Source organism: Capra hircus, chromosome 1 (genome assembly GCF_001704415.2).
Source record: "Capra hircus breed San Clemente chromosome 1, ASM170441v1, whole genome shotgun sequence".
In the NCBI taxonomy this organism is placed as follows: Eukaryota; Metazoa; Chordata; class Mammalia; order Artiodactyla; family Bovidae; genus Capra; species Capra hircus.
Genome location: NC_030808.1, coordinates 91,335,068 through 91,353,525, shown reverse-complemented (window position 1 = coordinate 91,353,525; position 18,458 = coordinate 91,335,068). Strand labels below are relative to the sequence as shown.

Sequence of the window (18,458 nt, the reverse complement as noted above, 5' to 3'; positions counted from 1 at the left end):
AACAACTGAATGGAAACAGAGACACAGTTGTAGAGAATAAAGATGGATACCAAGAGGATATATCTATATCTATATATAATAGATAATGAGAATCTACTGTATAGCACAGGATCATAATTCTGTGCTCTCTGATGGCCTAAATGGGATGGAAATATAAGAAAGGGGATATAGATATACATATAATTGATTCACTTTATTGTATTGCAGAAACTAACACAACATTGTAAAGCAACTATATTCCAATAAAATTTCTAAAAGTAAATAAAGCTAAAAAGAAAAAATGATGTATGCGCTATTTTATACCCATTTTATGGTTGAAGAAGTCATGAGCACCTGAACAAGCTTGGCAAGGTCATACAACTAGTAAGCCAAATACCCTGGATTCCATCCCAAGCGTGAAGTCCTTAAACTCTGCACATTTAACCATCATGCTATGGAACATCTGCTCATAAAATGACACTTAATGAGGAAAAACATTTTTACACAAATTATAGGGCTACTTGCTGAAGTAAATTTAGATATGTGCCAACAACATTCACAGACAACAAAATCAGAGGAAACTCTGGAGACGCATTTGTACTACCTTATTACTGACAATAGTCAGTTAAATATGTTGTTCAGAACCCATCCAGGTGTCATGGAGACCTTTCTAGTAATGTACCTAATCGATTTTGAATGATTCTATGAAATAAAATATGTGAAAAAAAGAGTAGTTGGATGACTTTTTATGATGATTTTTTTTTCCATCAAGGAAAGGAGAGGGGTTAAAACTATAAGTTGGAAATGAAAACTGATTCCCTAAATACTTCATTTATTGCAAAATTCCTACATGAGTACCACATTTTTAACATTTGCACTGACTGAATAATTGTCCCATCAAATGTAAGAATAGTTCATTAATATTTACTGAACGTATACACATTGTTTATAGGGCACTTCCCACTATGATTCTGGAAAAATGTTAGATAAGGTTTTCGTTGTGGCATATTTGTGTACTTCATTAATTAATATGCATGTTGCAGAGGACAGTAATACGGATCTAAGCTTTGGATTCATAATTGAGTTCAGCAGCTGCCTCTGCTTTGATATACACAGATGTGTAAATCAAGACAGTGGGTGAAAAATGTTAAAGTAGTCCTAATTATTAGAATAATTTTGCATAATTGTTGCTTGGTTGTGCAATAGGATTATGTAAATGTCATTAAATTTATTGTTAAGGTTTATATTATGTTTCAGTGGCTCTTGTTTCCTTCCATTTCCAGACCGTTATGTCATAGTTGGCAGCCATCATCATACCGCTCACAGTTATAACAGACAAGAATGGGCCAGCAGCACTGCCATCATCACAGCTTTTATCCGGGCCTTGATGTTAAGAGTTAAGAAAGGGTGGAGACCAGACCGTACTATTGTTTTCTGCTCATGGGGAGGAACAGCTTTTGGAAATATTGGCTCCTATGAATGGGGAGAGGTAAACGTACATTAATTATTGTGCCTTGCTCTCATAATTGCACTGTCATGCTGCCTCTCGCTTTCTCTTGCTCTCTGGACTAGAGTAGATAAAGTAAAACTGATGAAGCCGTTAACAGGAATGTGCATCTCAACCAGAGTGTTCTGTATGCTCACTTGCTGAGATCACCTCTAAGAATGCTAAGGAGTTAGGGTTAGCCCACAGTGAATGGTGTGTGGTCTGCAGCTATCTTATTCTTGTTGCTACCAGACCTACAGACTCTAATATAACTGCACTGCGGTTTACCTGGTTATTATGTCAGTCGTTAGACTGACAGGCACTGGATAAGAAGTGATCAAGTGATACATACCATTACCTTTTGTTTATAAACCTTCTAGCAGTTTTCTGAAATTAGGAAACAATCTTATGTGTTAAATGTGTATTAACTTGGGATTATATCTTACCTAAACAGCATAGAGATTGGACTGAAAGCAGCAGTTTCCTTTTTTTCTGCCTTGTTTTCTCCCTCCCATCCAAACCCCTATCTCCCTGCTCCTCTTTTCTACCTGCATCTCTACCTATCTACTTTCCTGCCTACTTGCCTAGCTACTTTAGGTAGCCTTTGTTTTGGAGAAGGAAATGGCAACTCACTCCAGGATACTTGCCTGGAGAATCCCATGGACAGAGAGGCTTGGCAGGCTATAGTCCATAGGGTCGCAAGTCGGACACAACTTGGCAACTAAACTACCACCCAGCCATTGTTCAAATGAAATCTTGTATGCAATGGATTACAGTTAGAATACAACTGGAATAAATTTTAAAATGCATCTGATATGTCTGTGTCTCGCAAATACATTATGTTTTTAATGCCATATGACAACTTTGGATTGATTCCACATTTACAGCAATAAACACATCATAAAATTCTTAGATTTTCTATTTACTTTTATGATTTCATAAAAAGAATTTTAACAGAAATAAGAATTTTAAAAAACCTACATAAGTTTAACTAGGAAAAATGAAAACGTTTGATATTCTACTTTGTTTACTACGTCAGCTTTAGAGGGAAAAAATCCCAAATATATAATGAGAAATTCTCGTTTCATTTTTCATTTAATCACTCAAAAATGCACAAAATGTCTATTGGCTATCAAAAAGGTATACAAATGAAGCAAGCAAACCTCTTTTTTTAATTTGAGAGAAAGATGTTTCAAAACAAGAAAAATTTTATAGTTGTAAAGTTTATGAAGATTCATTTTAATCAGTTCTGATGAGATGGATGAAACTGGAGCCAATTATACAGAGTGAAGTAAGCCAGAAAGAAAAACACCAATACAGTATACTAACACATATATATGGAATTTAGGAAGATGGCAATGACGACCCTGTATGCAAGACAGGAAAAAAGACACAGATGTGTATAACGGACTTTTGGACTCAGAGGGAGAGGGAGAGGGGGGGATGATTTGGGAGAATGGGAATTCTAACATGTATACTGTCATGTAAGAATTGAATCGCCAGTCCATGTCTGACGTAGGGTGCAGCTTGCTTGGGGCTGGTGCATGGGGATGACCCAGAGAGATGTTGTGGGGAGGGAGGTGGGAGGGGGGTTCATGTTTGGGAATGCATGTAAGAATGAAAGATTTTAAAATTTAAAAAATAAAAAAAAATTAAAAAATTAAAAAAAATAAAGATTCATACATTGGAAATCAAAATACTTTTCTGTATTTAAATTAGTGCATGAGTTTTTTTCCATTACTCAAGAAAACTAATTCAAATAAAGAAATTCCATTGCTGACAGAATCTTTTAAAGCTGACAAATTTTTAGTAAGATGGAAAATGTATTAGCTAAAGTAATCTCTCAAACTTCTATTCCAAATCCCTTACTTTAAGGATAAAAACAATTAAAAAAAACCAATTTGGTAAGTACATATGTGATATGGGCTGATTTTAATAATTCAGAAATGTTTTATCACAAAGAAAACAATGTTTTAGTTTTCTTGTAGCAATAAGCACATTTTAAGAAAATATCTTTAAGATTCTTTCAAAAAGTTTATTCCAGTATTTTATACAGCCTTTTCCGTAATAATTTTCAGTCAATTCATTTTCATTCTAACTTGGCACACATATTTCTAAGTTGTGTTCTCAAAGTAGGCTTATGCAACAATAGTAGTTTCTAACTTAAATTTCTAAATATCACTAACTCCTCTGCACAGGGAAGTATATTGCAAATAGTCCTTGAATTAATTTGAGTGTCATGCATGGTAACCATAAATTAATTCACTATTGTGACCTTTCATGTATGTGAGCAATTATATTTTCACCTTAAGTAAATATTTTTTATAGTTAATAAAATATTTTATTTATTGACTCTGTTGTACCTTTTGGTCATTTTATACTTTCTCAAACAACAGATACTAAAAATACAACTGTTATACTGTAAGAGTCCATAGGAAAAAAAAATGTTTCTTGTAGAAAATGCTCTTCCTAGTCAAAAAGGTTAGAGACCTCTGTCTTAAAGTATTTATGTGTATATGCATATTTGACAACTAATTATGCTGCTAAGTCGCTTCAGTTGTGTCTGACTCTGTGCGACTCCATAGACGGCAGCCCATCAGGCTCCTCTGTCCCTGGGATTCTCCAGGCAAGAACGCTGGAGTGGGTTGCCATTTCCTTCTCCAATGCATGAAAATGAAAAGTGAAAGTGAAGTTGCTCAGTTGTGTCCAACTCTTCACAACCCCATGCACTGCACCCTACCAGGCTCTTCAATCCATGGGATTTTCCAGGCAAGATTATACACCCAATCAATTTCTGGCTTTTTCCATGACTAGATGAGCAAAAATATATAATAAAGAAAATAGTGAATACTGTGTAATTTAATTATTAGCTCATAAAATGTACTATTGTGAACTACTATATCTTAGATTATTTCAGTATAGTTCACGTAGTATTTTTGTAACAATCTAGTTGAGGAGGAATTTAGAAAACTATTAGTTTTCCTGTTCTTTCTACTCTTATCAAATCTACTTTTTGTGAAAATGGAAGACTTTTTTCTTTTAGATGAAACCAATTTGTGCACTAAATATATTCCCTAATGAAGATGAGTGAGGAAAGCACTTGTTGACAGGTCATAATGCCCTTTCTAATTTTGTTTTGCTCAGGATCCCCTTGAAATGCAGAGTTATAATTAAAAGGATTAGGCTATGCTGGTCAGATGGAATTTATAGTGATAGAGTTATTATTTGACTCAATATTGATTTTGATCCTTGAAGAGAATTATGACATTCTACTTAAATAGGTTCTTTAAAAAATGTACCATCTCTCCTGTGAAGAATCTTCCTCTCAGGCTATTATGGAAATACTATAGATTTCATAATCAAAGAAATCAGAGTTCAAATCTTCTGTACAATAGAACATGTGATCTTAGGCAAGAGTAATTTCTCCAAGGCTTGATTCCTCCTAAAAGTGTGGTAATGTCTATGTTATGAGGTTCTCATGAGAATTAAATGGACTGACTTATAGACATTGTCAGTGTGGTAGTATGTTAATAGAAGCTTTTTTTTTTATAGCTCTTGTGTAATAATGAACATTTTTAGTAACAACATTATGTGTAAAGCAGAGTACTTAAGCTTAAAGTTCATCATTTATATTCAAAATATTTATTTTAAAATGAATTGTCTTTTCACCTCTTTTACAGAGGTATAACTGAATTTTTAACATAAACTAAGAATAATATTTATGTGCTGGATATATAAGCCTTTACAGACTTTTCACTGTTGGAAGAAGAAAAAAATATTTTTAAGGCATGAAGTAATACAAGTTTTAGGGTATTCCTATAGAACTGACACCATGATAATTACTCATTAAATATTTGTGTAGGAAAAGGAAGAAAATAACAGAAGGGCTTCTTAGTGGTAACTTATCAATAGGATCAGTGGTCTTCAGCTTTTGGAATTTGTGTTTAGCAGAGAAGTGAAATAACTAATCTGCTGAATCATTTTATGCTAGTTTATGGGTGAAATGCATCAGATTTTATTTCAGGTGATCTGTGCAGGGCCACAATTGTATTATGCCCTATTTTGTTCAGAATAAAGAGCCACTTTATGCAAAATGTAGCTCAACACTCCAAAGGAAAGGGCTGGTTTTATTAAACACTGGTGATTTATCCATGCCTGTTCTCTAATTTAGAGTCTATAAAATTAAATGCTGTCATAGAGCAAATATTCCATCCTGTATTCTGAAGTTGAATCTCATACTGTATAAACCATATAAGGATATTTTTCTCCTAAACTTTTACATTTTTGAGGGACATGAACATGCTTTAAAATATTGTATATTATATGGATATACAATAAGGAGTGTACTTATTTAAAATGCATTTTAAATATTGTATATAAATATTTAAATACTACCCTTGCCACCATTATTTAAAATACATTTATGGCCCTTGAGTACTCTATTAACAGTAAGAGATTGCTTTAAATACAAAATATAAAGTATTATGCAAGGTAATGATTTTAAGTAGGACGTGTTTATCGTTCAACATGTAACTGATAAAGTGGAATCTGTCACTTTTATTTATCTTAAAGATATATATTTATATATATATAGTGTTTTTTTTTTTTTTTTTTATTTTAGGATTTCAGGAAGGTTCTGCAGAGAAATGTTGTGGCTTACATTAGTCTCCACAGTCCTGTAAGGGGTAACTCAACTCTCCACTCTGTTGCTTCACCATCTCTTCAGCAACTGGTAGCTGAGGTAAGATGAACCACTTTCATAAAATGATTTTGTAAAACTGCCTTTTTCTCCATAATCTGGCATTTCTTAATATTTTTATTTTTTTAATATACATGAAACTATCCCTAAGTGTTTTAAGGAATGATTTATTCCTGACCTTTTTTTGTCATCTCTTCAACCAATGTGCTATGTTCTGAAATTCTTTATTTACTACACTTTTATGGTTATAATTGTAGGTGTGAATTATACATCTATAGAGAATGTGTGTAAAAATGTAAATTTATTTCTTAAAAATTGAATTTAGTGCTTAACTTCCCAATTCTGCCAATTTTGGCATGTTGTGATAAAATTGGTTACTTGGAGATTTCTTCTTCAGTTATGTTTTGAGTAAATGTGGGTCCTCTTCTATCTTTTCAAACATGGGGCAAGCCTCCTCATAGCAGGACCCATGTCTTTTTCCTAGAATATAATGAGAACTTGATTTAAGGTACTTGGAAAGTATTATTTGAAAAAAAATTATGGAAAAATAAAGTGTGTTTTTTCCTAAAATACCTTGAAAACAATTCATGCAGTTTGTGATAATGCCTTTCTATAGTTATCTATTTTTTTTAATGTAGTTACTTCTCATCTGTTTCAAATAAATTTTTGGAACATATTTCCTCTTTTATGGGTAGAGTTCACACTTTTGTTTCTGTACTCTTTCTATGACTTTCACCCAGATGACATGTGTTATGTCTCGAAATGAAAGCAATCATGCCACTACTCTAGGGTGGTTTCCTCCCAATTCCAGGGGCTAATGATATATATTAGAAAATGACCTTTTATGCGCTCACAGAGTTTGCAGTATCACAGACGCTGAATTAGAAAAAGAGAGCGAAAATGAACAGTGCTTTGAATTAGCCATAATTCTTGTTTGAAATGTAATGCAAACTAACATTTTATAACTTTCATAAAGTATTTTCTAGTTTAGTAGGTTTCATTGACATTTCTGTATGTAGTATAATAATGAAGACATTATGAAAGATGAAATAGGTAAATCTGTACGTTTAAGATCAGCTAAACCTCAGTGTGTGTGTCCTAAATCATATCCAGATCTGTAAGTGGTCCCTCCTGCTCTTTTACTGCTTTGAATTCTCTGACTTTCTTAAATGCCTGGGGAAAAAGGCACAAGAGGAGAGTCAGTTGTAGACGTCTCTCTTAGGAAGCTAAGATATTCCTGAGTAAGTGGGTTAACAGGAGGAAGAAATTATGAACTCAAATATCCAGTTAGTTTAAAAATGATGTCTTTTCCTTCTCTTGTATTACAGTTTTCCTATTTAAGAATCTTGAAAGATATGGAATCACTGATATTAATATACAAAAATAAATAAACTGTTAAAGACTTTATAGTGCTTAGAACTATCTACCTATACTAACTCTAAAAAAATGTCTGCAAATATAATACTATTTAAAATGTCTTTGTACATCTTATAATAGAGGGCTATAAAATAGTTTACAATCTAACCTAAAAGTCTGAGAATATGGCATGGTTTCCAATAATGACAGATGTACATCCTTATTTGTTGGTAGAGGAAACATTTTGTTATATATTTGAAAATAATTACATTAATACTAACCTAAGAATGAACTGGAATCTGTAATGAAAGAAAATTTCTTTCACTTGAGATTGTGTGTGTCTGTGTGTGTGTTCTATAGAACAATTTGGAAGGGTAAGATTATCACAAATTCAAACAAACCATGGTGTAATCTAAAATAGTGGGATTTACTTACCTATATATATTTATGTTATTAATATAGAACAAACATGACAATTCAAGGTATATTTGTATACAAAATTTTAATGTTACATTTTTCTTTAAGATATATAAGTGCCACTAGAAATATAAAAGTCGAGAGAACCGAAGGAAACAAAACTCAATAATGTGTATGATTTAGTTAATATAACACTAGTGGCATATAAAAGAAATATTTAAAATGTTCCTTTCAAAGAAAGAACTTAATTATAATATCAGGACATAATGTAACTTCACTTACAAAGACAAAAATATTTTATCAGTCTTTAGTATCTTTATATTTCATCAGTTTATTTAAATCCTTACTATATACAAATGTCATGTCCCATATGCTGCTGCTACTGCTGCTGCTAAGTCGCTTCAGTCGTGTCGGACTCTGTGCGACCCCATAGACGGCAACCCACTAGGCTCCTCTGTTTCTGGGATTCTCCAGGCAAGAATACTGGAGTGGGTTGCCATTTCCTTCTCCAATGCATCTAAGTGAAAAGTGAAAGTGAAGTCGCTCAGTCGTGTCCGACTCCCTGCGACCCCATGGACTGCAGCCTACCAGGCTCCTCCGTCCATGGGATTTTCCAGGCAAGAGTACTGGAGTGGGGTGCCATTGCCTTCTCCGCATGTCCCATATAATCCAGTATAACTGCACCTCCCCCTCGCCCTACAATTAAGCAAACAGAACACATTCAGAATGATTCAACATGGAACAATATTTTCTATAAAGAAAGCATGCTGACTAAATTGAAGATGACAAAAGATTGTAGAGAATTAAGTACTCTTGTATGCTGCTGCTAAGTCGCTTCAGTCGTGTCTGACTCTGCGCGACCCCATGGACTGTAGCCAACCAGGCTCCTCTGTCCATGGGATTCCCCAGGCAGGAGTACTGGAGTGGGTTGCCATTGCCTTCTCCTGTAACTGCATAGTGACACACCAATTCAACTTACTGCTATGGGGGAAAAACGCCATTTAATGAGACATGAAGACAAAGTACAAACCCGACTAAGGGGACACACGCTGTGGACCACAGCACGGCCATGACCAGAGCAAGTGGGGGGACGGGGGAGGGGAGAGGGATGGGTAAACTACAGCCTCGGGGGCGAGGGGGGGTGGTGGTTCAGGATTGATGACGGCTAAGCAGACAACAGGATGAGACAGGAAATCAAAACCAATGATGAAAGCTGACACACCATCAGAGAACTCCAACAGCAAGGAAACATACAGAACTGTTCTTTTACAAATATTCGGAAGGAAATCAAGCATGAAACCGCAGAGAAATCCTCAAATTATTTTAAATATCAACTAATTAGCCAATGATGCAAATTATTAAAAAAAAAAGTGTGTCAAAATACCACAAAATGGACTAGTTGCTCTTGTATAGTAAGCACAAATTCTAGAAGAGCTTGCTAAGTTCATGTGGTGAACATCAATCTGTTACGTGGAATTTTAAAATAATTAATGTACAGTACTACATTTATTTAAAAACTAGACACAATATAGGCTATTTCATTGAATTAGAACCTTGATGAATACCAAAAATATGAAAAGGTTTTCCTAAATCAAACACCTTAAACAGCTTAAATCTCATTAATAATGTGTTATTCCAATCAAGAAAGATGGTAGACTTCTCTATACATGATCCCTCAGACGGTTTAGTAAGGATTTTTGTTTGTTTTTATTTAAGACTTACTAAGTAAAATGAGGTATAATTTACCCTTATAATATCTTCCTTCTTGTGTATACAGCTTGACGGTTCTTGACAAATATATATATTTATTTAAGCACTGCCACAGTCAAGCTATACAGTATTCCTATCACTCACAAAAGCCCCATCGAGTCACTTTGTATTCAGCCTCCTCCCTTCATCTCCAGTTCCTGGTAAACACTGATCTGATTTCTGCCCTTGTAATTTTATCTATACCATAAACATGGAATCATACAGTATGCAGCCATGTGTGTGTGGTGTCTTTTCCATAGCACAATGATTTTTAAGATCTACCCATGTTGTTACATGTGCCAGGCGTTCTACAACATCTTGCCAGACCACTAAGGAAACAGTGAGTCATGACTAGGATGACTGCAGTACCTTTGGATTCTGGTTTGATATTCTAACTTTGGTTTAAGAAAATAAACTATTCCCCTGGGGTTAGCCCAATAAAGTTGAACTAAATCATCCTAAGTGAAAGGAATGATTCCATACTAAATGATGGAATCTTTCAAAGATTCAGAAATCTTTAATTAATCTTAATTCACTGTAGTGTTTAAAGGCTTTTCCTGGGATTATTGAAAACTTGATTTTAAAAAAATTGCCCAAAGAACAGTGAAAAAGTTGATAGCTACCAAAGCTGGGTAATTGGAACATAAGAGTTCATTGTACTGTTCTGCTCTCTCTTCTTTTGGGTTTATTTGGAAATTTTCACTATAACTTGAAAAAATAATCTCAAAGTACTTAATTTTTCTAAGCTATAGTGCTGATAACTAACAAATTATTTTGTCTTTTGAAAGTAGCAATAATCTGCCAATGACATACACATCAAGTGGTAATAAGGAGTAATAGCCAAGGCTTTTATATGGTCAACTTTTTCTGGAACTTTTGTAACTATTTAAATTATGCTTTTCTGTTCTTTTGTGTAATAAATATTTTTATAAAATAAAAATCAATAGTTCACTTAAAATTAGCTTATAAGTGTGAGGATTTAAAAACAAAAAACTACAAAATAGACATTAATATTTCTTTAAATTTCCCATTTAAAATGAATATATATATTAAAATGATAAATTACCTGTCTTTTGTGAAAATATTCATTTCATATTAATATTTTACTTAATATTGATATTTTATTCTGAAAAATACAGGGAAATAATTTTAAAATATTTTCCTGTAATAGTAATGCAAAAGTGTGCATTATAGACATCACAAAAGTATGTCAGTCATATGAAACAAAGGATTTTTGATAAAAATCTAGTAAAATAGTCACAAATTAACTTTTATTTAAAAAAAAAGTCTCCTCTGCATGGCACCTTAAAGGATTCAGATGTAAATCTCCTTGCTTTGACTCTGTGGTTGGTGGTCATTTGGCTTTATATGATTGTTTCCAGTTTTCAGCTATAATGAGTTAGTTATTATTATTCTCATGGGTTGGTAGAATGTGTGTACTCTTTTTCTTGAATATTTATAAAGAAGTGGAATTGCTAAGTCACTAGATTGCCTTGTGTTTAACTTTAGTTGACACTGCCTAAGAGGTTTTCTAAAAGACTTTTACCAATGACACCTACACCAGCATGAATGTTTGAATGGTGCAGTTGCTCCATGTCATCCCCAACATTTAATTCTATCACTCTCATGAATGTATGGTAGTAAATTTGGAGGTTTTAATTTTAATTTCTCTGATGATTACTAATATTGAACACCTTTTAACATACGCTTTTTATTAACAATTTGTCAGTTCTTTCTATATTCTCGATACAAGTCTTTTGTTGGTTATATATTGTGAATTATTCTCCCGGTCTGTGGTGTGACTTTTCACTCTCTTATTAATCATGTCATTAATTTTTTATCAGTATCTCTTTGTAAATCTTTTATACAGCATTTATTGTTCCTGTATCTTATTCTGTAAAACTGGTGAACTTAGTTTAAATTTAGTATTGATGTTTAAGGAGCATTTGAGAACTTTATAACCCATTAATTATGTTGTCCACAAACATTTGAGTCTTTATTACATATATGTTTTTCATTCTTCTGGCAACTATAGAATGTTCTGGAGATGAGTGAAGTCCCCAAACCCAGGTCCCCTGAATAAATAGGAAATAAAAGATCCTTTGTAAGATACATTTTCTTACAAAAAAACCTCTTTCTTGAAAAAAAAAAAAACAACACAAAAAGTCAACTGACCTCTTAAATATTTAGTAAAGGATGCTGCTGCTACTGCTGCTAAGTCACTTCAGTCTTGTCCAACTCTGTGTGACCCCATAGACAGCAGCCCACCAGGCTCCCCCGTCCCTGGGATTCTCCAGGCAAGAACACTGGAGTGGGTTGCCATTTCCTTCTCCAATGCATGAAAATGAAAAGTGAAAGTGAAGTCTCTCAGTCGTGTCCGACTCTTCGCAACCCCATGGACTGCAGCCTACCTGGCTCCTCTGTCCATGGGATTTTCCAGGCAAGAGTACTGGAGTGGGTTGCCATTGCCTTCTCCAAGAAAGAGCTGACAACATCCAAATCAGATAGATAATGTAAGGAGACAGATGGAAACACTAAGGATTAAAAGTAAATGCTAGAAATCAAAAACATTGTCTAACCAATAAAAAAATGTTTTTGATAAACTCGTTAGTACCTAAACGTGGAGAAAGAATCAGTGAGTTAGAAGAAATGTCAATAAATGTCCAAAACTGAAATAAGAGTAATGGGAATACCAGAAGGAGAAGAAAAGAAGAAATATTTGAAGCAATAATAACTGAGAATTCCCCTAAAGTAATGATAGATACCAAATCACAGATTCAGGAAACAAAAGAGTTCAAATCAAGCTGCTGCTGCTGCTGCTGCTGCTGCTAAGTCACTTCAGTCGTGCCCGACTCTGTGCGACCCCAGAGATGGCAGCCCACCAGGCTCCCCCGTTCCTGGGATTTTCCAGGCAAGAACACTGGAGTGGGTTTTCATTTCCTTCTCCAATGCATGAAAGTGAAAGTGAAGTCACTCAGTCATGTCCCACTCTTCATAACCCCATGGACTGCAGCCTACCAGGCTTCTCCATCCATGGGATTTTCCAGGCAAGAGTACTGGAGTGGGGTCCCCTTGCCTTCTCTGTCAAACCAAGTTAAATCTCCCCAAAATCGATACCAAAGTGTACTGTTGTTGTTTAGTCGCTAAGTCATGTCCAACTCTTTGAGACCCTATGGACTGTAGCCCACCAGGCTCCTCTGTCTATGGGATTTCCAAGGCAAGAATAACATTCAAACTGAAGAAAATCAAAACAAAGAAAACATCTTGAAAGAAGCGAAAGGGAAAAAGGCACCTTGCCTAGAGAGTACTGCTCTACATTAGAGTTCTCTTTAGAATTCATGAAAACTACATGAAAACACTGATGTATTTCAAATGTTAAAATAAAAGCCCCGTAAAATTCAGCACCCATTTATGATAAAAACTTTTCAAAAAATGGGCATAGAAGAAACCTACCTCAACATAATAAAGACCCTATACAACAAACCCACAGCAAGGAAACATTCTCAACAGTGAAAAACTGAAAGCATTCCCTCTAAGATAAGAAACAAGACAAGGGTGTTGACTCTCACCACTATTATTCAACATAGGTTTGGAAGTCCCAGCTATGACAGTCAGAGAAGAAAAAGAATTAAAAGGAATCTAGATTGGAAAAGAACAAGTAAAATTCTCACTGTACGCAGATGACATGATACTATACATAGAAAACCCTGAAGATACTGTCACAAATTTATTAGAGCTAATCAGTGACTTTAGTAAAGGATGTAAGGTCATTAACTTTTTATTAATGATAAGCAGCTGTCTTCATGCAAAATAGGTAATAAAATTGAAGATAATATTTCTTACCAAATAGTAGTTTTAAATATTAGGATGTAACACAAGCATATGCTCACTCTCCATACCTAATGCTATTCCACCTTTGTTTTTTGAAAAATCTTTCATAGATCACAAAGTATTGATTTTGCCTTTAGAAAAGCAGAATTTGATCATCCATATATTAGTGTTCTGTGACTCTCAAGTAAATAGCGTTGAAACTTCTAAGAAGTTATTTTGACAAAGCCTGAAGCATCCATACATATGAAAGTAGTCAATCTAGATATGTTCTGCTTAAATGTTGCTTTTGAAGTATCTGCCAGAAGCTTGCAAACCTAATCAAAACTAAACAATTGCATCAATATTGTAGCTGTCCACAGAATAGACAGTGATTTTTTAAAAAGCCTGAAAAAGTATCAAAGATCTATGTGTTTATAGGATGTTTTTTAATACGTCTTATTTTTTATATACCAAAAACTGCACACCAGAAAATATAGGACATATATTTAATTTCAACTAAATTCATTAGAGAATTGAGCCCAGAATCAAACTACAGTATGATTTCATTGTGGATACCCCCAGTCTGCTTCAGAGTTCTATAATGTGATAAATATTTATAGAGAACCCAAGTGCATACAATTGCTTCAGTTGTGTAGGGCACATCATAAGTAGATGAAGTGTCTCTCTTACCCAGGAGTTTATGATTTTACCATGTAAGACATGTATGACTAACTAAAATATAAGGGTGATTGTCATATGCGTATACTGGAGTACACAGGAAAGAAATCATTGATTTAATTCGAAATTATGCATTAAATAACAATGGCACAAAGTTTGAATGTACTCAGTATCTGTCTTTTCAGACTTCTGTATTTTGATCATGGAAACAAACTCTTTTATTGAACTACCAGTGCTTCTTTTCAGATCACACAAACTGATGTTCTTTCCTATCTCCATCAAATCAAGTGTAATGCTATGCTTCTGCTCTTTTCGTCTTGTGTTGAGGGGCCCTGGACTGCCACAGTTATGTCTGCCGTGGTACTTGTGTGGTTGTTAGTGACTGCTGCAGTGCTCGTTTGCCTTCTGCCTGACCATGCCCCTATTCTATACAATATAAAAAAAATGCACATATGTTAGCTGCAGAAGCTTATTGGTTCAATTCTTGAGTTAAGAAGAGCCTGATTTTCAGTAACAGAGTTATCAATGAACAGTTTTTATCTTGATTATGAGCATATACATGCTGCTGCTGCTGCTGCTAAGTCGCTTCAGTCGTGTCCAACTCCGTGCGACCCCATAGACGGCAGCCCACCAGGCTCCTCCGTCCCTGGGATTCTCCAGGCAAGAGTACTGGAGTGGGTTGCCGTTTCCTTCTCCAATATACATGCTAGAATTAAAAATAAAATAAAACCCTAGTTTGCTAGGGCAGTCATAACAAAATACCATAGATTGGGTACCTTAAAAAACAGGAATTTATTTTCTCACAGTTCTGAATGTTGGAAGTCCAAGATAAGCTGCAGGCAGCATAGATTCTCCTCAAGCCTGTTTGCATGATTTGCAGCCAGTCACCTACTCACTGTGCCCTCAAATGGCCTTTTCGTCAGAATGTGCCCATTCCTGGTATATCTCTCTCCTTTTATAAAAACAATTGGCCTATTAAATTAGAGCATCCACCTTACGATCTCGTTTAACCTTAATTAACTTATTGTGCTCAGATGTGGGAAACCTGGGTTTGATCCCTGAGTTGGGAAGATTCCCTCGAGAAGGGCATGGCTACCCACTCCAGTATTCCTGCCTGGAAAAATCCCCAGAGGAGCCTGGCAGGCTACTGTCTGTGGGGTTGCAAAGAGCTGGACATGACTGAGCGACTAACATTTTCACTTTCAATTACCTTCTTGAAGGCCTTGTCTCCAGTTACAGTCACACTGGAGATTAGATTTCAACCTCAGTTTGGATAGGACATAATTTAGTCCATATTACTGACCAAAATGCACAGTGGTTGAGTACAGAAGATAGGGTGGTAGAATTGAAATAGCTGTCTTTTTCTCTCTGTTGTTGATAATTGTGATGGACAGTGCTGAAACAAAGCTTACTTTCTATTCTTTCTTATATTTGACTAAAATTGACTGTGAAATATTCTTGTAGTGACTTGTCTGCCACATGGTGTAATTTTTGTTTTGATCTTTTTTTTTTTAGGGAGAGATTCTTTGCACTCTCTGTTCACTATGAGTTTCAAATATTTTTAAAGGATTCTACTTAATTTATCTTCCTTTCTGCAGTTTTGGCTACAAGTAGTCAACTTAAGTGACCATAAAGACCAATAAACTGATTTAAAACTCTTTCTTTCACTAATTTACCACTTCAATAAAGTCTCACATTTAAAATTGTGATTCTATCGGCAGGTTTATCTTTCTCCTAGGTTTACAAGGTTTACTTTGTGTTAACACCAAGAAATTCCTCCAGTTTACTACTGTTTTACAAGGTTTTCTGTTCAGGATACGCTGACAATTTGTAAATCCCTTTATTTATTGTGCTCCCTTTATTTAAATCTGGATATCAAGGGAAGTCTTACTGAGATTCTGGCTAAAACCCTGAATTTCAGAAGGGAGTTGATTTAAATACATGAACTATATAGCCAAAGACCAGTGCAAACAAATTGAGGTATTAAGAAATTTAAGTTGAACATATTTATACAATCAGAATGAACATCACATTTTTTAAATGGCTAGAGCTGACTTATTGTCTGTGACTTTTTGGACACTAGACTTCTCTACAGGACTGAAAGGAAAGGCCATTTTACTGAGGAGCTATGCTTAGTCATTTAGTCGTATCTGACTCTTAGCAACCCCATGGGTTGCAGCCTGCCAGGTTCCTCTGTCCGTGGGGATTCTCCAGGCAAGAATATTGGAGTGGGTTGTCATGTCCTTCTCCAGGGGCTCTTCCCAATCCAGGGATCAAATCCAGGTTTCCTGCATTGCAGGCAGATTACTGAGGAGAGGTATTAGTAAATTATCATTGTTGACAAGTTACATAAAATTGTTTCACTTACATGGCATCTTTAATGCAGAGCTATACATGTTAGTATTACAAAAAAATAAACTTTACTCTGCTGAATTATTTTTTCCCATCTGATATTTAATCTGTTTTAAAGTCCTACCTGGAGAAGGCAATGGCACCCCACTCCAATACTCTTGCCTGGAAAATCCCATGGGCGGAGGAGCCTGGTAAGCTGCAGTCCATGGGGTTGCGAAGAGTCGGATACGACTGAGCGACTTCACTTTCACTTTTCACTTTCCTGCATTGGAGAAGGAAATGGCAACCCACTCCAGTGTTCTTGCCTGGAGAATCCCAGGGACAGGGAGTCTGGTGGGCTACCGTCTATGGGGTCGCACAGAGTCGGACATGACTGAAGCAACTTAGCAGCAGCAGCAGCAAAGACCTACCACTTATGCCATTAGTTAATAATCTGTATAGCAACTACAATAATAATGTTTTGCCATTCTGACACATGACATTTTATGTAGAATATTTATGAGCAATGAAAGTAGTTTAAACAAACACGAGTTTATTGTTTTTTTTAAATCACCTTTCAAATATAAGTACTGGGGTAATTGTATAATCTATTGGCACACGCTTACCTTTGATAAGTTGAGTAAGCCATAGCTTCTCTGATTTGTTATTTCTCTTCCTCTTTAATTACATGGCGTTCAGACATGCAGCATTATAATTCAACATTTGTGTGAACTACATAGTGATCACCACTGCAACTGCAGTTGTCATATTTTCCCACAGTTGACCCCCTCGCTCATTTCACCCACCTGCCAACCTCCTTCCCCTCTGGTAACCACTAATCTGATCTCTGTATCTGTGAGTTTCTTTTTAGTTTATTTTTTCACTGTTTTTGTCCTTTTAGATTCAACATATGAATGAAACCGTATGGTATTTATCTTTCTCTGTCTGACTTCTTTCACTTAGTGTAATACCTTCAAGTTTCATCCATGTTGTCACAAATGTCGTGACTTTTTGTGGTTGAGTAATATTCCATTGAGTATGTATGTTACCAAGTCCAAATTCATACTGCTTGCTGCATGGCTGGCCAATAAATTGAGAGATAAGTTGTTGGGGCAAGGTATACAAATTTTATTTGAAAAGTCAGTGGACTGAGAAGATGGTGGACTAGTGTCCCAAAGAACCAACTTTCTCAAGTTAGGATTTAGGCTTATTTATGATAAAAGGGAAGGGAATATTCAAATGCAAACTCTTTTGTTCTTGCAGCTCTGTCCCTGGGTCTAATCACAATGCTTTTATAAGCTTTCAATAATATAATTGTTATTTTCTATCTTGGCTATTTTGTATCTCTATAAGAATGGAGAAGAGTTATACTTTTAAAAGTCAGAGCATTGAGAATGGGCCATGATGTGTTATTTCAGGGTATAGGCAACATTCTTTTACAAAGATGCAGAGCAAGCATGACTAAACACAGGCAACAGAGTACACGGGTTAGAGCTAAAGGAATTGATCCGATGTGAAGTTAGGTTTGTCCTTCTTTATTATATATACATCACATCTTCTTTATCAATTCATCCATCAGTGGAGTCTAGGTTGTATACATATCTTCACTTGTTTCTCTTTTTCAAGTGGCATGTTAAGCAATTTAGTATTCTATTGACAAAATATTGTTGATATGTTTGGACATTGATTTGTGTAGTTCTTTAACAAAATAATTTGTTTCTGTACATTAAATACAAATTATCTGAAAGAGAAATCTAAAAAGTAATGCCATTTAGGATAGCATTGAAAACGGTAAAGTACTTTGGAATAAATTTAACCAAATAGGGGAAAGATCTGTACACTGAAAACTATAAGAGCTTGATGAAAAAAGGTAGAAGAATACAAAACTAAATATAAAGATATTCAATGTTCTTGAATTGTAAGAATTAGTATTGTTAAAATGCCCATACTACC

At 35.0% G+C, this 18,458-nt stretch overlaps 1 protein-coding gene across 2 annotated transcripts in view; it reads left to right on the top strand.

Annotated features, from left to right (window-relative positions):
• The window catches only part of NAALADL2 (N-acetylated alpha-linked acidic dipeptidase like 2), a 1,631,204-nt gene that overhangs the window by 1,164,540 nt on the left and 448,206 nt on the right, over positions 1 to 18,458 (top strand). For both annotated transcript variants that reach the window (XM_013964525.2, XM_005675296.3), the window contains 2 exons: positions 1,263 to 1,468; positions 6,087 to 6,206. In XM_013964525.2, the coding sequence (XP_013819979.2) occupies positions 1,263 to 1,468; positions 6,087 to 6,206 (326 nt within the window). The remainder of the gene's footprint in view (positions 1 to 1,262; positions 1,469 to 6,086; positions 6,207 to 18,458) is intronic.